This window comes from Rhinolophus sinicus, chromosome 1, assembly GCF_057876585.1.
Source record: "Rhinolophus sinicus isolate RSI-liver-muscle chromosome 1, RSI-T2T, whole genome shotgun sequence".
NCBI lineage: Eukaryota > Metazoa > Chordata > Mammalia > Chiroptera > Rhinolophidae > Rhinolophus > Rhinolophus sinicus.
Window position 1 is genome coordinate 210,164,566 of NC_142501.1, and position 19,933 is coordinate 210,184,498.

Genomic DNA, 19,933 nt, shown 5'->3' on the forward strand with positions numbered 1-19,933 from the left:
GAGTTGATACATATGAAGCATTTTGGAAAGTGCCTGCCAAACACAAATGTACCTAAGACACTTTATTTACTGAGCACCCACTCTGTGCCACTAAGCTGATGCTATGTGGCAGAGGTGGCCAGCTGTCCGTCAAACGTGTGCTCCCCTCTCATAGTGTAGAATTGTCACTGTGAAGTGGCTGCCCAGGGACTCTAATTCCAGGGCTCCTTGCAGCCAGCTGGGCCCAGGTGACTAAGTTCTGGTCAGCGCAGTGCACACAAAGGGATGAAAACCTCCTGCGTGATCCTCCATTTTCTCTCCTACCCTCCTAGCAGCTGGATGTGGACGCCAACCTTGGCACCTTGTGCTGAAAAGGGCAGAGGCGGGCAGCCCAAGTCCCCCTGGCGAGTGGGGAGGCAGATTCTCCCTGCTGAAGCTGGGTCTTACAAGAGTGAGAAATAAACTATTGTGTGAAGGCACCACACTTTTGAAATTTATCAGCTAGCACGACCTTTATTCATTCAGAGAACAAAGATAAATAACACACAATCCCCATCTGAAAATCAGGTGGCACCCGCTTCTCTGGGCTACCTCAATTCTTTTCAATAGGCAATGAAATGTAAGTTTGTGGACACAAAAAAGAGGGACCAAAGTCTGAGCCCTTTATTCTCTACTCAAGACAATGCCACAACTGATTGAGAGATTTACCCATGCTGCTTTCCACTGATGAGATTATTTTAAAAGGTGTGAGCCACACAGGACCCTCAGTTTCTTCTGACTGACCCCAGTTGAGTGGTGCTCAGACATGTGGGGATCAGAAATGGTGGGCTCCGATGGCATCCAGGCCCGCTGCTGTCACTTCCGTAGGAGGACGTTACTCTGTGAGAGCTGGTTCCATGCTCATCTGTGTCAGGAGCTAGAAATACCAAGCCCCGGCAGCTGCTTTCCAGTGACAATTCATTGCCACGTGGATGATGGTGAGACAGGCTATCCCCCAAACATGGGCTCCCCGATTGAGGATGATGGGATTCCAGAGGGACAGAGACCAACTGACAGTGCTTAAATGCTACAGATGACACAGGCACGGTTACCCTGACGGGCAGTAGGACCCAAGTGGCAATTAGAAGACTTGGCCCCTCGTTACCTTTGGTGGTGGTTACAGAATCCCTGTGTGTCTCAGAATAAAAGAGCTGGACAGTGGATTCGTTTCCCAGGGCGCCCATCACAAAGTCTCATCAAATGAGACTTAAAACAACAGAAATGGACTCCTCACGGTTCTGAAGCTTGGAAGTTGGAAATTAAGGTGTCGGCAGGGACATGCTCCCTCAGAAGGTTTGGGGGAAGGTCCTGCCTGCCTCTCCCAGCTCCTGGGGGCTGCTGGCAAGCCCTGGCCTTCCTGACTTGCAGCTGTACCACTCGGGTCTCTGGCTCTGTCGTCACATGGCCACCTTCCCTCTGTGTCTTTTCTTCTAAGAACACCAGTCGTTGGATTAAGGGCCCACCCTACTCCAGGACGGCTGCATCTTAACTTACATAGCAAGCCATCTGCAAAGACCTCATTTCCAAAAGGCCACATTCGCAGGTACCAGCAGTTAGGGCTTCAACACATCGCTCGGGGGGCACAATGCAACCCACAACAGGCAGCCTATTAAAGCATTATTTGATCTACATAACCAGAAAATCTCTAGGCGAGGTGAACAGAGTCCTATCTTGACTCGCTACAAGAAACAGTCAAAAACTCTCAGTTTCCAAAGCTGAGCCAGTTCACAGACCTGGAGTCTTGAATACAGAGGGGGCTGGGTCTCCTTGAGAAAAGCCCAGCAACACTGCCTCAGATACAGTGAATCTTCCTCCAAGCCTTCCCAAAGGATGCATTACGGCACCATTCACTGGGGAAAAGCCAGTACTTTTTCGTTAACTTTTTCTTTTGAAATAAAGTTAGGTTGGCAGAAGAGTTACAAAGACAGCACTGACATTCCTTCCTCCCCTTCCCCCAGCTTCCCTTCATAGCTTACGTCACGGTGCAGTTTTCAAAACTAAGAGCATTATACACACTCTTGTGCATTCACGTGTCATAATACAGTTTTATTACTATGTTTTTAATGAGAGGAGCAAAGCTGGAGAGCGTGAGCATAGAGAACTCTTCGGTGGAGTTTTGCTGTAAAGGCGACCAAAGAAAATGGTTAATAATGAGAAGCAGGAGGGAACCTGGTTTGGGCTGTGTTTGTTGGAGATGGGAAATGTGGCCACATGCTTCTATGCTGCCAGGGATGACGCAGCTCAAGGCATCATGAACACATCCAAAGTGGGGTGTGAAAAAGGCTTGTAAAAGCTGCAGTTACACTACAAGCTAGTTGCTCCCATTGCTTTAGACATAACACAGCTGCACATTACATTTCTGCCTAAGCGGGGAAATCCTGTTCCACTTCAGAACTGAATCTGTGAGACTGAGATGGGATTTTCGTGGCCCTTTTAGGAATAATTTACTCTTCTCTTCAACTCTCAATCTCCCTTTGATCCAGTACCTGCAATTCTGTTTCTTTAAAATACTGACTGCTATTTCACTTATTTTTATGAATTCCATGTAAACAGCTTCTAGAATCCACCAAACTCTTTCCCGCCTCTAGGAATACTGAGCTGAATCAGACTTTCAAGAAAAATGTTTTGAAGTGAAGGGCGTTTATTCTAACGGTCGCTGCTGAAGAGGGCACCTGCCTAGTAACTCGTTACCCAGACCCCCAGCCCTTCTCCCCACAGCTATCCACTTACAAACTGTGGCTCCCCAACTTTCCTGATTCTTTTCCAATGCATTCCCTTTTGCTTAAGTGTAGCCAGAGAACTTTTTTGTTGTTGTTGCACGAAACCAAAGAGCCCTGGCTGATAGAACCAGGATCTTAAGTCCTGTTAAGGTCCCCTGTGTCCCCTAAAAAGACCACTGCCTCCCAAGCCAGGTCCCGGATACAGATTTGGCAGGGAGTCTCAATCTGATGTTTACCCCAGTGGGCTCAGTTAGAGTGCATTATCTCTGTCAATTTGGACATTCTGGCTTCTGCACGGATGTCTCTACCCCAGACACCGGGAGCAGGGAGTTCTCAACCTGGCTGCATGTTCGAATCTCCTGGAAAATTCTTCCAAAAACAACGGAATCACAACCTCTGAGCAGCAGGCCTGGGCAACCTGTATGCAATCCGCGTTGAAAACTTGGTCTTGACACTTGGGATTGTCAAAGTCGGGGACATTTTGAAGAGCGCACACTTGCTTCTACCGTCTCCATGACTTTCATGAGAAAGATTTACTGTTACTTTAGTTACTCATTACTCATAAGAGTGGGTGCTCCTCCCACGGGCTTGTTTAGAAGCAGTAACAATATTGCCTGACCCTGCTTTTATTTATTTCATGGTTAAAATAGGAGAAGACCCATAAATAACCTGCAGACCAGTTATTTAACAGAAACAGAGACATCTCCTATTCAAACACATTTATTAAACTGTGTCTTTGTAAATAACAGGGAAATCTTACCATCCTAGTTGGCCACAATGCTGGCATTTTGGCTAACTGGGTTTTACAAACTGTATTAAGCAGAAAATCCCAGCCTGAGATTTCTATCCAAGTAGCAAAACTACTCTGCAAGAAAAGATAGACAGATAGGCGGGTCGGTATTTTTCCCTTGCAGAATCTATCCAGACAGGCAGACAGACAGAATTTGTGGGAGTTGCCACTGCACCACTGTCCTCTGGCCCCACCCAAGGTCGGTGTGTCTGAACCAATGCTCTTCAATCCTCACCGCCAGGGTTTGCAACCCCAACCTTGCAGTGGACCCACATATCCCTGACTGACCTCTGCCTGACCTTGCGCCTTGCTTGAAATGAAGCTCTCCCTACACAGCCTCGCGTGATTAGAGATGGGCTTGATTCGCTTACTGACCACGCCTGCCTTCTCCCACTCCCGATCTCAGATCTGCTTGTCTTTATTTCCCTCTCCATTACCCTTTATTGAGTGAGCATCTACTGTGTGCCAGACACTGTAATAGGTGTTTTATCAACATTGTTCCTGTTATTCGTAACCCTACAAGACAGGTAACTGTTCGCACTTCACAGCTGGAGAGAGGTTAACTGACCCAAGGTCAGGCAGTGGCGGGTACTGGGTGGAGTCTGAGGCAGATACAAGTGGTGACTGAATCAGCTCATCACTGGAAGTCCCTTTATGGGGAAAATAATCAAGAGCAGGTACTTTCTGTCACAGTGCTTCTGATGTTTAGGTTTGATGGAGCTGATTTGCATTTGAAAGTGTGGTGCTGTCTTCTTGAGGTCTCTGAAGAGCAGAGTAGCCTCTAAAAAGACACCTTATTTGTATAGTTGACTCAAAGCACTAATAGCTGAAAACAAACTATTCCAAAGTTTGTATTAACAAAATCCACAAAAAAGTTATAAAAATACTTTATTTAAATGTTAAGGAAAGAATTATACATACTTAAAAATCATTAAAAGTTCATAAGTTAAAATGCTAAAAGTCCAATAATTTACACAATGATAAAATCTAAAGTATGAGAATGCATAAAAACATGTTCAGTTGGTCCTCTCACCTAACAAAACCATTATAAAAATGAGACATACAGTAATTGCTAAAATTGGGCTAAAGGCACATGACACTCATTCCTTCATGTACACAGGCAGTCATCTTACGCCCCTAAAATGAAGAGCGAACAATTTAGCTACAGTAGCAGGAGTACATTATATACTTCTAATGAAACTGTGGAAATTTTTACACCAATACTTTTTCCAATGATTCAAATAGATTTATATTGCAAATTAGTTATTTCTGTTTTGAATAGAATATTTCTATTTTGAATCTGAAAAATTCACAAATCACTTGAGTTTAAGAATATGCAAATGAAATATAATTTATTCTGATTTCAACCCAGATCTATGAAGTTACAATTTTTTCCCAGGAAACCACTCGCTTCAAGATACAAAAACACATTGTAGCTTTTCCACAATGTCTACGATGCTTTCCGCTAGCTGGATGTTTAATCATTCACTTTAGATGCCCTTAAGCCTGAAAGAAAAGCAGATTTACGTTTCACATAACACATTCTGTCTTATGCTGTTGGACTTAATATTAAAAAGCACAGTTCAACCTCCATTCCTACAACACTATCTGGGCCTCCATTACCAATTATAAATTCGTGTCAACAGAGTGGTCAAAAGCTCCTGAACATTCAAAACTGAAAGCCAAAGATTTAACGACATCAGAAGGGGAGAGGCAGGCGACACAGTCAGATGAGGGAATGTTCTTGTGGTGACACGCGTCCACAGGGACAACGGGCGTACTGTGAGCGTCCCCATGGCTCCCTCCCTTCGCAGCACAGTGTGCAGAGGGGACGCTACATGGCAGCGTGGTCAAGTGCGTGCCAGCAACTCTGCGGTTACATCCGTATCTTCTTCATGTGGTTAGAGTGACTTTCCTCTAACACTCCAGGGGAGGACATGCTGCCTGTTAGCTGAAATGCCCCTTTCCTTTACAACCCAACAATTCACTTAGTGGATTCACTTGTACTTTTCTGGGCCTAATTTTCATGCTGTCAACTGATGTATGGAGTGGATTTCCTTCAAGTTGTGATGCAAGCGACATAAAAGGAGGGGCTATCTCTGCCTTTTTCACCATGTCCCTAAGCGTATATACTCTCAATACTGACTTCTTTAATAAATGAGTAATCTGATACTCAGCAAACAGACCCCACTGTGCCAGGCAGCAACCCCAGGCAGGGAGGCAGTGGGCTGTGGGGGTGGGGCAGAAATTCTATAAATAGCACAGAAGACAAAGGCTGATGTGTCATCCATCAAATGTATATGAAGTAGCCAGAACAGGTAGAATATGGCAGAAGTTTTTTCTCTGCAATTGGGCAAAATTGCCCATTCTTCCCATATCCCATTCCTTAGTCAACAGTCACTTGTATATAAGTTGACTGAAGTTGACTTCAATAGAAAATGGTCTAATATGTGAACTTATCTATATTGGAAGGTGCAAAAACTGTCTTCATGAGATCTTTGAAGGGTAGGGTGGCCTCTCGAAGGAGTTCGAACTAAATTATACAAAAGGGAAGGGGTCTCAGTCCCTTTTATCTGAGATCAATGGATGAACAGCTCTGGTGTGAACACGACTGAAATAAGTCCCAAGTAGTCTGTGTCACCTGAAAACTGTCACGAAAGACGTTTTCCAAGTGAGGTCATTATTAGAAATACCATTCCAGAAATCTTACCTTTAGAAGTCATCCAAGGAGTGAGATCAACATTACCACCCCCATAAACTGGGTAAACAACAACACTGGAGTGAAAAATGACCACACGTGCCATAAAGCAATGTTGAAGCTGAAAATAAAGAGATAAGACACATGGTTGACAAGTCTAGCTGTAATCTACATATATATATGCTATTGTAGAATCTTGATTTAAGGAACTCACTTTTTACAGTTTGAGCAAGTTCATTTAGACAGCAACATTTATAGATACATATAAATAATATATATATATATATTATATATATTATATATATATATATATATAAAAATTATATATATATATATATATATACACACACACACACATATATACATACATACACCGGGGGTGCCAAAAAAATGTATACAAGTGGACACTTTGGTCAATGTTGCTCAAGCAGTAGTTCGCCGTAATCAGAAGTGTCTGGACGCTGATGGTAACCACTTTGAGCACCTCTTGTAAATGCAGAAGTCAAACGTGACTTGTATTCCTCTTCTGTTATCAGTATATATTGAGTATTACTACTTTAATACAGTTTTCCTTTCTTAAAATGTGTGTACATTTTTTTGGCACCGTGTGTGTGTGTGTTTTCTCTCAGAGATGAGATTTAGCCAATATTGGAAATACCACAATCTCTTCAAAGTCCTTGGAACTGGAATCACTGAAGATCTTTCTAATGAGAGCTGGCATGGCTGAACAGAAAACTAAGCCTCTTAAAGTTAGTGTCTGCAATGGAATGTGAATTAAAATGGTTCTACACTCATTTCGCTATATCACACACTACCAACCAAGGTAAAAAGGCGGTTAAAAGCAATTTTCTATTAAAACCAGAATGAAAAAAGTAATCATTTACAAGTTGCTATTAAATTTTCCACTGAGAAAGCACTAGTCTTATCACCAAGGTAAGAATAAAACATATTCTAAGTGCAATGATTTTTATGGTCTGAAATTATAAGAGCAGAAGTTAATTAGGGAAAACTATAGTCAATTCAATGCTTCAGACAGTTATTGATTTTAATATGTAACATTTTGATAAATAGAACTTTAAAATAGCTATAATTACACTGTTCTGAAAACTCAGATTTCTGGGGTGATGTTAGCCTTATACAAAAACGTACAATAGCACACCTGTCACCCACGTCACTGAAGGGTTAATAATAACCACATTACAGTGTAATATGTGTCAAATACCCTTAAACTTCAACTACAGAAAACAAATCATAAAAAACATACATTTAAACTGAGTAAGTACAAGAGTATATGGTTTTTCCAAAATCAAAATTCAATTAATGTAAAGAAAAGAACTGAGGGGCTCTACACAATATATGAGAGTAGTGTTTCTCTCTGTTTGGCAGGCTCCTGGGATTTGTTTCTTTTGTGTTTTTCTGTAATTAACAGATTTTTCTGCAGTGAGCAAGTATACCTTCATAAACATTTTTTAAAAATCAGGGGTTTTTCACTGAGTATCTATTTACAACTCATGAAGAAGGCTAGGATTGTGGCATTGTTTATAACAGCAGAAGAACAGAAACAACAGGGAGCTGGTTAAATCACTCGTGCAGTGTCCATGGAGTGATAAGTATGTAACTATTAACAGGGATGAGGCACACCCACGCCCAGCCACACGGAAGAACTCCAAACTATATGGCTCCATTAAAAAAAAAGAAAAGGAACAATCTCGTAAACGGTTCGGCACTATTTACTGAAGTTGGAGCCACGCACACCCTGTGCCCAACAATTTCACTTTTAGTGATAAGTACACATGTACGTACATATGTACATACACATCCAACAGAAATATGTGCATAGGGGCAAGAGACATATACTAGAATGTTCTTAACAGCATCAATAATGCCCCCACCAAACTAGAAACGATCCACATGCCATCAACAGTAGAGAGAAGCTAGGATTCAGTCACAGGCCGGGATGCGAACCAACAGTGAACAACTGTTACACAACACGACGACTCATATGTAAGGCTGCATGTAAACAGCCACATGTAAAGGATACATAACCTATGACTCCATGTCAATAAAGTTCAAAAAATAGACAAAACAAAAATAGAGTACTTAAGAGATGTGAAAGAAAGCAATTATGTAAAGGGCGGGACAGTGTTTCCCTGTGGGCGTGAGGGTTACGACATGAGGGCACAGTTCTCTTTCTCGATGACCTGGGTGGGGTTTATGTCAATTCTCATTTCATGATCATTCATTCAGCTGTACATTGAGTTTTTCCACTTTCTGTACGTATTATACTTCACAACGAAAATGATTTAAAAAGCAAAATGCAGAATATACTATCTAACATGTCACCGTTTTATGTTTTGAACAACTAAATACATAAAGAAAGCTATGACTGCAAAGGGAATCAGAGACTAGAAATGACAGGGAGGCTATTTTCCCATCATTCCTTTTTGTTTCTTTTGAATTTGTACCGTGTACTTCAGAAGCCAATCAACAACACTTTCATTCCTGTTCATCATTTCAAAGGTAACTTACCAAATTCCCGCTGCAATAAAAGCAGCAGTTGTAATGGGGATCAAGGTTGGATACCTGACATCATAGTCTTCAATTCCACGATACCATTCCAGGTAGAGAATGCAGTAAAACGCAATGGACAAGCTGATAAGCAACAAGGCACTGCCAACGAGAAACCAACTGCAGAGACAAAAATAATGTCAGAGTTGGCAGCACTTAGCAGCTATCCTACAAGTTTTCACTGGTAACCTAAAAATCTATTTCTACAGAGAATATCCACCGGAAAAAGGGCACAAAGGGACCCACAATGACTCAATCCCAGCTTTCAGGACGGCTTGCTCTACTGGGAGATGGGGTGAGCAAGGCTGAGCTGAGACCTACGAAGGATGACAGTGTAAGACTTTGAAGACACGCACTCCTATATACTTTTATAAACTAACCAACCGAAACAGAACCCTGGGCACAGCGATGCATTTTCTTTAAAAATACAGGAAAGATAGCAGCTTCCTGTTTGTTTCTGAAGTGCTCAGTGGGAGAGTAATAGGTACCATTAACTCCTCCAAGGCAAGTAGGGTTTCTTAGAATGACGAAAATCCGTTTGGAAGATGATTAATCCAAACTGCCTCTCATAAAAGATTTCTAAATGAAACCCTCCGTTTCAGAGGAGCTCCAATTCTCCTCAAGGGGTGACGTCTTCTTCCTCGCTTCTAATTCTACTCAAGACCTGACTCAGGTGTGGGAGGCAACCTCGTCAGCCTCTCCCTTCCAGCCCCTGCTGGTCATGGAGGAGGCCGGTTTTGGGAAACCAAGTTCCTTTCCCAGTCTCCCAGCTCAACCCGATACCCCCCGTTTATCCTTTGCTTCTCCATGGGGAGAATAGCATTCATGTAGAAGACAGAGGGGGAACAGATGGTGGAACAGCCAAGTGACACAGGCCCTGAGTGGACTTCCAACAATGGCAAGGTTCCAGATTCCTTTAAGGCGTCTTACGATGGTGAAGCTCTGGATTCAGAATTCTGCCAGGCGGCCTGCAGAGCGGTTAGGAGCGCGGTCTCCACAATCTGTGTGTCTGGGTTTGACTCTCAGATCTGGCACGACCAGCTTGGTGGCTCCGGGCAGATGACGCGGACAGTAGCAGCACGCACCCCAGGATGGCCGTGACAGTGAAGTCATGTTTCCCAGGGCGCTTCTCACACCGCTAACCCTCCACGGCGATTCGTGGTGTCCCCTGATGCTATCGACGGGGAAAATGTTTCCAGGCTCCTCTTGAGGCATCTCCCAAGACCTCGCTCTCTCCTGCTGGAGTGTCCATTCTCAACAAGGGTGATATCGCCCCCAAGTGAAGAACATCCGTTATGTATAAAGCACAGACATTCGCGTAGTCTGTGAGGGGGCGATTAGGGACAGAAAGTCAAAAAAGGCTCCTCAGGAGGTGACAACAGAGGCTGAGGAACACTGTGCTAGAGCTCTGGTGACTTCCTGGCTCCGTCAGAGCCTTCCTTTTTCTCCTATCAGTTTGTCATCACCGCATGGCATCCTCGTGCGGCCACTCTGTCCAGAGATGGTAAAGAATATAAAAAATGGGGGGAAACAGCCGCGCAAAATAAAATACTGCCAGTCAGTGGTCCTCAACCCTTTGCAACTTTCTAAAAGGAAGCGACCTTGGCCAGTTTCCAAACTTCTGACTGGTGGGTCTGAGGAAGGTCCTGGCCATCTGGGCTGTCAATTTAGTTCCTTTTTTCTTTTAACTCCATAGTCGATTTTGATACACGCAACCAGATTTCTTTCTTTTTCTAATTGTGATTTCCAAAGCACCACGATGTCTGGCTTTGCTTTTAAAGCTGACTTGTCTCTCCTGTCTCTGAACAATCTTAGAGCCTTGCACAGATTTAAAGAACCCTGACGCCTCGAGCTTCTGAAGTTGGGCTAATCGCAGGGCAAGAAATTACCTCAGGTATCAGAGGAATGATCCGTTTTCCAGAAAGCACGAGGCACCCACCGTTTTTCAAACTGCCCACTGCTCCCAGCAGCCCTCAGCAAGCAAGAGCACGGTGCTACTCAAACCTCAGCGTCGGAGATTGCTCATGGCTTTGTGCTCTCAGGTGACACATTTTTAAGGCCAGGCCTGCAGCTTCTGCTTTCTTTTCATACTCCACAGCCCTGGTCCCAGAGTTTGAGTCCCCAGCACAGCAGTGCGGGGCTCCTGGGCATTCCACTCACTCCTACAGGCGTCCCCAACATCGTACGTGTGTAACTAACTATTCCTTACCTCACCATTCCCCTAAACTACTAAGAACATTTAGTATGTGTAAGGATACACATAGATAAATCCTCTCATCCATCCTAAACCTCAGAAACGTCCAGACCAGGCGCTCACACACGCACCACGTAACCTACTCATTGTCTGTCGGCCTAGCACGAGCCGCTGGAGGGCTACAAGTGGGCCTTATTTATCTCATCACCACGGCCGAAAACTTCTCAGGCTCTCACGGAATATCTGATGAACAAGGGGCAGCTGCTCTGGTGATGTTTAAAGTAACTATTCCCTCCTTTCCTTGCCCAAGTTCTAAACCAATGGCGAGAGACAAAGGAGTGAGGCTGATGAAGGTCAATCGTCAGCTTTCTGACTGACAGAGCTGTGGAAAGATGGCTTTGGTGAGCGGTGACAAAGCACCTCCTAATACGGAAATGCAGACACAGACAGGCTTACCCACCAGGTCCCAAGGGCAGTGAAAACCTAGCGACCTTCTCATATGGGGGCTGCTGTGCAAAATGAAGGCATAAAAATGCAGACCGCAATCTGTGCTTCCCACGGGCAGCTGGCTCCCAAGAGGAAGAAGGTGCTGAGCTACACGTCGTCTAGCTCATCGCGGACTCAATCAGGAAGTCACACTGCTCCCCAGGGAAGGGGTGAGTGGGGAAGAAGGGCAGGGAGGTAGGAGTGTTTCGGGAAAGTTACTGCTCGTGGAGATAAGGAAAAAGAGAAACAAGCTTTCTGCCTCCACTAGTTTAAACAAACTCCCCTCTGCCTACTTTCTCCTGACTGCGTGCTCCCTCGCTCTCCTGGGTCCTCCTCTGGTCGTCACTGCCCCTCCTCAAGGCCTCTGGAGAAACTGTGTCCCCTGTGATAACACAGGATCACACACTTCTGTCTGTTCCATTCTACCCCACTGGTGCTTCCAAACAATTATGCTTTGCCCTATGCAAACGACCCCTCCCAATGCCAGATCTGACATTCACCAACATCTCTCTCTTTTTGCTATTATCTCGGGGTCTCCAGAATGTTCACGGAGGAATATGGGATACAATTCACAACCTTCTCCTCCTTGTCAACTCCTGAGATTAACTTGTGACCTTCACCTCAACTCGAACTCAATCACGACCTGCAGTTACCTTGCTGCTTGTAACTACTCTCTGAAAAGAAACTGAGACCCTATGCTCCCACCACAGTTCTCATTCCCTCCTCCTCATCGCCTGCACTCTAGCTTCTCAAAGACGTTCGGTCAGTCTTGCTCCCTCCATGATTTACAAGTGGATTTGGTTGTTCTCTCACTTGCTCCCTTTCCTGTCCTACAACACGTGTGCTGAACAGGTACACTGAAATAAGTTCCAGTCCCATCCATTCTGCTGCACACGTCCAGAGCACGTACTCTTCCTCATCTTTGTGTCACCAGCACCTCTAACACGGTGCCTAGCTGAAAGTAGGTACATAGTAAGCGTTTCAACGGGCAAATTAACATGAAAAATAAGACAAACATGGTTAACTTATGAAGCAATAAAGCTGTCTTACCTACTAGTGTGAAAGTTTTCTTTAACAGTGTTAAAGAAGTCAACATAATAGGTCACAACAATGGATGCCAATATCCAGAATCCAGAATGGATATTAAGTCTTGGAAGAGGTTTCTCCTTTTTCTTAACAGCGGTAGAGGCTTCTGCAAATGAGGGGGATTGCAACTTATTAAATTACCATAAGCTTATGAGGAAAAATTACACTTCTTTTAAGCCAAATAAAATAATGTCCTAGCACTTTCTAAGAACCAGATTCTCTCCCATTATAGCACCAATTTCTTCTGTAAAAGCATCAAAAGAGGTTTATATTTGCAGAAATAATTACTAGGCGCCCACTATACATCATGTTCAATACAGTCAACTTTTTACTCGAAATGAATTTTGAAATCAAATTTACATATTCAGTCTTTCAGAAAGAGGGACACCATCTGACAGTGTAGGAATTTTAATGTTTTATATTTTGTCTAAAATAATTAGTCCTATTAAGAAGAAAGGAAAAGGCAAATATTAGAGCACAAAATGGACTTGTAATTTCCAAAACTACTACATATAACTATTTCTTTTAATAATTTTTAACAACACCTTATAGGGCAGCTCAAAAACAGAGACGGTGCAATGGAGGTCTACTCCTAGCACAGTACTGTCTACACAGGTGATGGACAAGTCAAATGTCCTCCATCTGGGACCCAATCAGAAGGAATAGGTGGCTAGGGTTGGGTCTCATGAATTATTTCTAACAACTTCCCCAGGTGATTAACATGCCCTCTCTTTCGGTTCATAACCACCGGTATACATCCAAGGTTCTCAACCTTTAGAATTGCAGAAGCTTGTTCATAATACAAATTCTGGGAGACAGTACCCTCAAAACGTGTAAGCCAGCATGCCTGGGCATTACGTTTTCTGTGTTTATTTTTTTAAAGGTAATAAATGCGCATGGTTTACAACACAGAGGACAAAAAGATCTAAAATGAAATCCATCTCTCCCAGTTCCCCTGCCCAGAAGCAACCACCAATAACAACTTCTATTTAATTCCTGTATCACCTATGCACCTACAGGAAAACACACATGATCTGGTTTGCACCCAAATGGTGGCATCGCATACATTGTTCTGAAAATCACCCACGTTGGTAGGTAAAAGTCAGCCTGGGGGGTGTCATCTGTGGACACATCCCAATGGATTTAACCAGCTCTCGGCTGCCGGGCAATGCGATGTTTCGCTATGACAAGCAACGCTGAGGGGACACACTTGGCAAACACGCCCTTGTGTCCCGCTACGCGTATGTTTCTTGGGCTGATTCTGAGAAACAGATCCGGGGAGTGTTTTTTATGGCGATTACCCAACAGGTGTTAGCTCAGCATCCCCGGGAATAGTGAGGTGAAGGTGCGCAGGGCTACGGCGTCTCTAAGGACCGTTCATGGCACCAAACACCCGACTTGCAAAACTACTTGACAAGCCTCGAGGAACGAAACCCGGCCCGTCCTGGCCGGGCAGGGCCGCGGGCAGCGCGCAAGGCGGCCGCTCCCGGCGTGTCGCCTCCGGGCACCTGGGCGGCTCGGGGCGCGCCCGGCAGAGCCCCTCACCCGGCCCGGCGCCGCCCCCGCGGTCCGGCGAAGCCTCGGCGTCCAGCGAGAAGTGGAACCGCCGCCGCAGCTGCTCCCGGGCCCGCGGGGCATCCATCTTGGCGTCCCAAGAGACGGCGGACGTGACGTCAGGCCACCGGAACTTCCGGTCGCGGCTTCCGGGCGGAAGGGGCTCTTTAGGCGAGAGGCGGTGACCGTGTTGTCTTCGAGGTTTTCCTGGGGGAGCGTCTAGGGCGCAGTCGGCTCCGCAGTCTCCGCGCGCAAACGGGATTTGAATTTCAAAATACTGATCCTCCCATGGGGGAAAATACTCCATTTTCTTCCGAGGGACCGAGCTCCCGGATGCCGCTGAGTGCGCGCCAGGCCGGGATGCGCGGCCACGCGGCCGCCTCGTTCTCTTCGCTCGCTGTCCCCGGGCTGTCCTTGGCTCCCCTGTGCCCCAAACATGAAAAGCACCCTCCGTGGCGGCCTCGATGCTCAGCCCCGCTTCTCTTTCCTCCTCGCCCGGCAAGACTCGCCCGGCGAGGCTGTGCAAGCATGGAAAGCGGTCCTGGGCGAGGAAAGGGCCACTAGGCCAGACCTGCCGTGGACCGCGTGGGTCGCCTTGAGCGAGACATCCTCCGCTCTGGGCCTGTTTGCTCCTCTGCATCACAGGGATTGTAACCTGCCTGCCTCGTAGATTTGTGGTGGGCTTTAAACGCGAAGCACCCTAAGTTGCTCACGTTAACCCCCTTTCTCCAACTTCTGAGAACTTGCCCCAGCGGGGAACGTGGGAGCTAAATTCATACTGTCCCGGAAGACTGCCGTTTCCCATCACTCGAGCTCATAAACCGAAAAACACGAATTCACAAGATTTTCTCCATCAAAAAGCCTGTTTATGACTCTCCTACCCGCTCTCTACCACGTCATGGTTAAGAAATGTTGTGCTTAACCCTTTAAACATTGACTGAGCACCTACTACCGGTAACTGCTAGGAACTGTTGGGCACGTTGTTGGGCAACGGAGAAAAAGATACATAAGACATGAAGTTGCAGTTGAGCTTCTGGACCACAGATGACCACACAGACGTACTACAGTATGTTGCAATCTTTAGAAATGTATGGAAGTGTTTCATTCACTCAACTTTTTCTGAGTAGCTAAAATGCTGAGGACAGAGGTAAGTTAGAATCTAGTGGAGGAGACAATTTCAATACAGTGCCATTAATACAAACACTGTGTATGCGGTTATGCACGTGCCAAATAAAGGGCAGTGTATTCTGCTGGGAGGGTGTGAGGCGCAGGGAGAGTGGCTTGAGATGTGTCAGATACAGGAATGGATAGCCCTGAAAGCCATCCAGGAAGGAGAATTTGAATTAGTTGGCACTTTTTCATATCTTCTATATGACCTGAGTGTTTGCAGAAGAAATATAATTAGAAATAATCAAGAAAAGAATGTCTGGTTTCTACTGGTTTGTTTCTGTCATTTCTTTGGCCTTTCTAGCAAACCCATTGGAACAAGGGAGTAACAGCTGGGTGGATCATATGGCCTTTCTACACAATACCTCCTCTTTCCTGTTTTGTTTTTTTCTTTTCCTTTCAGACTCCTAAAGAACCAGGATTCAACTCTTCAAAGCCAACTGGGGTCCTTGCCCTCCTTTCTTCTCTCTCTTGTACAGGGTTAGAAGCCTTGTTAATAGGAAGTGAATTTCTCCTATCAAATACAGTCTTCTGTTGATTGTCTCCTTAAAAGGTTAGTGCTGGGTCTCCCTTGTAACTGAATATTCCCGAGAGTATTGCAATTCTAGGGTTTCCATATGTAGTATGTTCAAGTCAGATCCAGTTTCCCCTTTGGTTGTTTCAGGGCCTTTGTATTTGGATCTGAAATCCTTCCAGCTATTTTCCCCTGGTATTTTCAGTGGTACTACTTTGCACAACATATTGATGATACTTAGAAGCAGTTTGGAAAAAATCCAGTATTTACTGACCACATCTTCATTGTTGGGGCCCATTGAATAAGTTCTTAAATGTGTGCACCTTAACAATAGATATATGATATCAGTGTGCTACCAACCAAGAAATTTTCATTTTCAATGTGGATTACTTATGGGGGAAAATGAATTTGACTGACCTTTGCTGGCCTCCCTTTAGCAACATGGTTAAGTCCAAAATGTCTATTGAAGTGTTTATTAAAAGACTGTTGAATCTTAGCTCCATCATTATGGGATGTTGGGCATTATTTCATTGTTTTAAGTATCCGTTTCCTCATTTATGATACAAGAGGTACCAGAGTGAAAATAAATGTATATGGATTGCTTAGTGTAGTGCCTGGCATGTAGTATGCGTTCAAGTAGTGGTAATTACTATTCGTTACTGCTTAACTGGGCCTGCCAGGCTTCCAGGTCTGGCTCCTGCTCATCTCTTGATCAGTTATTCCCTTCTCTTTGGGCTCCAGTTACTCTTTGTTGCAATTTCCCTTTTGCCTGGTCTCTCCCCAGTTGATGGGGGCAACAGCCATGTCTCAGTAGCTCCCCAATTCCCCAGTGCCATGTCTTAGTGGTTCCCCAGTGCCTTGCAAACACCTGGCATAATGGATGATTCCCTTGTCCAGTTTTCACTTTGGCCCTTGATCACAACTAACTGGTTTTCGGTGTAGACATACATATGCCTGCCCAGCATCCCTTTCTCTGAGAAACCACTTTCCCTCCTTTCCGCAGGAGTCCTGCAGTTCTCAGGAGGCTAGGAGAGGGCACATGACCCAAACCAGATCTGTCAGTCCCCAGGACTTGGGCTGGGGCTCTCCTTACAGACCCATGATGCTCAAACTTGTTGAAATTGTAGAGTGCTAGCGCTTTTTGTGGAACATGAAATACAGACAAATGAAAAATCAAGTGCTATACAAGTTTATGCCAACTATCATAGCATCTAAACTAGAATAACATGGTAACAAGTGCCAAGAGGCTAAGAAAGTTTATGCAGGGACACCTTAAAATTGAGAAAATTCTATTAACTTTTTTCTGAAACCTAGCAGAGATTACCCTTTTCAAGTTTAGCTATAAAATACGTCTCTGTTCAGGATAGCATTGGTCAGAGCAGGGCTGTCTTCCAACGTTACCATGAGTGTCCTGATGCAAACTCGGGGCAGATCCCCAGAGCGCTGCGGGAAGCTACCCAGGAGAAGTGAGTCTTCACCTACCTTTGATCTTCAGTGGAGAAACCTAATCTATGGATTACCACCGCCCTCCGACAGAAGTCAGCCTGGGGTTACCAGGTAGGCAGTATTTCTGCAGCTCACAATACCCGCTCTGTGGCCAAAGGCCTGGCCTTCCCAGCGACATCTGACCTCTCACTCTGACAAACACATGTACATACTCAGCAATTACAATTTAAACTACCGAAGGGGCAGTTTAATCACTTGTATCAAAGGGAATAAATTAAAGCTTCCTGGATCCCATGACAGAAAAAGCTAAACTAGCCTTTGCTCTCAAAACAAGGAAACTGCTCTTTTCACCAGTGCATACAACTGCTCCCATAAACCGCCACTGTTTTGTAACCAGGACCTGCAGGAGGAGGGTCCCAGCCACATTACAGAAGTGGAAAAATCGAATGATAAGTGAGCTGAGCAAGATCTTGAGTTTCTTTACACATTAAAAGGACAGTGGTTGAGTATCTAAGATGATGCCATTTGTTAAGCTGGGGGCAATTGCCATTCTGATTTATTTTTACCATCACTCAAGACTGAACTCTACTGTGAAATCTTGGAGAGACCATTTTTCCAGTTTTATAATCTAGTGGTAAGCCCCAGTGATTTTACTTAACAGCATTGAATAACAGCTATTTTGAGGAAATAAACCCAGAGATAGAAACTTGAGACAATATAGATTTCAGTGCATTTTTGGGCAAAATAAACTCATCTGCCCTCATACATGGAGGGTGGCTGTGGAAACCGGAAAAGCAATCTGGAAAACTGTTTGGCTGTAGCTATCAAAGCTGAAATATACCTGATGACTCAGCAGTTCCACTCCTAGGCATTTACTCAGCAGAAATGAGAAACTGTACATACCAGGAGCTACACAGAAGACGTCGATTTTATCAGAAATCCAGCCAACCTGGAAGTCGCCAAGCATCTCATTGACAATTGAGTGGATAAATACTATACAGCAATAAAGAGCATCAACTCCTACTACAAAGCAACGTGCATAACTCTCAAAGAATGTTGAGTGAAAAGAAGCCAGACATGAAAGGGCACATGCCTTATGATTCTATTTACATAAAGTCCATGCTGACACAAGTAAGGGTATGGTTACCTTTGGGCTAAATAGTCCATGTTTTTTATTTGGCACAGGGGCGTGCACTTTCTGAAATTCACTCAGCTGTCCACTTAGGTTTTTATATATTTCTGTATGTTTACTTCAATAGAATGTTTACATTAAAAAGTGAACTCATTTAGGTTTGCTTGGCAGTTTTATGACTATCTGTGTCCTGAAAAATGGTTACACATTAACTGTAGACTCACTTCAGAACTAACGTGCATTTCTTCATTAAACACGCTGCCATGCTGCCCGATTTGGTCACTGTGGGTCTTCTTGCTTCAGCCCAATCATATGGAGAGCTGCGTGCGGGGAAAAAGGAAAGTGTCTGGAGGAGGGGCCTCTCTCTGGAGCCAGTGCCTCAATCAATGGTAAACCCTGTGGTCTGTGCATACTTCAGGCACATGGAGAGGAAACATTTTAAGACACCTACTGTGTGCCTTGTGTACGATATTTTCATTTCACTCTATCTGCCTTCAGAAGTCAGTATAACAGACAAAAACCCTGAGGTTCAGGAAGGCTATATAACCTACCCAGGAGGGCCCTTTGGCTAAGAAGATACAAAGTCAGACTCAATATCAAGTCCCATTGTGGCACATGGAGCCCTGTTTCGAGCACATCACCTCCCACTGCCTCCCACGTGGGCAGGGGTAGAAATCTGCGGGTGAAAGTAGGTGGAGTGGCAGGAGGAAGAGAAAGACAACCCAATACAGCAAGTAAATATCTTTCAAGAGCCAACCCTTTAACCTGGGGCCCTCCACCCCCAGCCCAGGTGGAATGACTCCCTGCCTCCCTGGGGGCACACTACAACCATACAGCCTTGTGACGTGCTGCTCTGCTTGCCGGGGGTGGCGGTGTCTCCCAGACCCTGACGACAGTGCAAGGCCCGGCCCGAGGTGGGCACCCTGGAATTATCTCCTGAGTCCGTGTGATGTAGAATGATTTCAAGGACAAGAGGGCAGAATTGCAGGCACTGAGGGTTCTGGAGGATTCAGGTCCACACGTGTTTGTGAGGAAAAGCAAAAATCAGTGCACACCAGATGTCCCAACAGAATCTCTTTAAACGTGACATCAAACCATGTGCTATGATCAGTGATTCTTCTCCTGAAATTGAAAGGGCCCAGCTTTCTCACATGTACCAAACTCCTGCCAAAATGCAGCTTACTGGAACGAGAACAATGATTAACTACACAACCATCCTCTCGCCCATGTGTAATTTAGGGATCAATATAAAGAGACACATTGTATACCTAGTAAAGGAGAAATACAATATGCTCCTTGGTTCACAAAGTAGAAAAGAAACTGAGAAAGCCTACGTTAGCCATTTCTTAAAAAGCTTAATTGGAAGAAGGGATAAAAGGCTGAATATATGCTGAGATCCAGTAACCACAAAGTACTGGTAAATACATAGAATATGCCATTTCTCTTATTTGAGTATAATAATCGATCTCCAATTTCCTTCCACAAGGAAAGGAGTTACAGTCGTAAGAGTGCTATGAAGTCATGGGTCTGTATCCAGGTAAGAGTCAAAAATATACAATT

General features: G+C 44.7%; 1 protein-coding gene and 1 long non-coding RNA gene across 2 annotated transcripts; one reads left to right on the forward strand and one right to left on the reverse strand.

Annotated features, from left to right (window-relative positions):
• Nucleotides 1–4,399: 4,399 nt before the first annotated feature.
• TMEM128 (transmembrane protein 128) lies at nt 4,400–14,257 on the reverse strand. The gene is made up of 5 exons (XM_074321306.2): nt 14,106–14,257; nt 12,525–12,666; nt 8,756–8,914; nt 6,239–6,347; nt 4,400–5,034 (listed from the first exon to the last, which is right to left on the reverse strand). The coding sequence occupies exons 1-4, from the start codon at nt 14,200–14,202 to the stop codon at nt 6,248–6,250; spliced, it is 498 nt and encodes a 165-aa protein (XP_074177407.2). The 5' UTR covers nt 14,203–14,257; the 3' UTR covers nt 4,400–5,034; nt 6,239–6,247.
• Nucleotides 14,258–14,264: 7 nt separating this feature from the next.
• On the forward strand, nt 14,265–18,645 carry LOC109437385 (uncharacterized). The gene is made up of 2 exons (XR_002136244.3): nt 14,265–15,261; nt 15,685–18,645. It is a non-coding gene; the product is annotated as an uncharacterized LOC109437385 (long non-coding RNA).
• The last annotated feature ends 1,288 nt before the right edge of the window (nt 18,646–19,933 follow it).

Bases quoted from the DNA above. Each gene is read 5' to 3' on its own strand.
- TMEM128 (XM_074321306.2), bottom strand. From the start codon at position 14,202: ATGGATGCCCCGCGGGCCCGGGAGCAGCTGCGGCGGCGGTTCCACTTC. The intron at 12,667-14,105 runs GTGAGGGGCTCT...CCTCATTTGCAG, and splicing joins CGGGGGCGGCGCCGGGCCGG to AAGCCTCTACCGCTGTTAAG. The intron at 6,348-8,755 runs GTAAGTTACCTT...CTTTATTTTCAG, and splicing joins TTTATTGCAGCGGGAATTTG to CTTCAACATTGCTTTATGGC.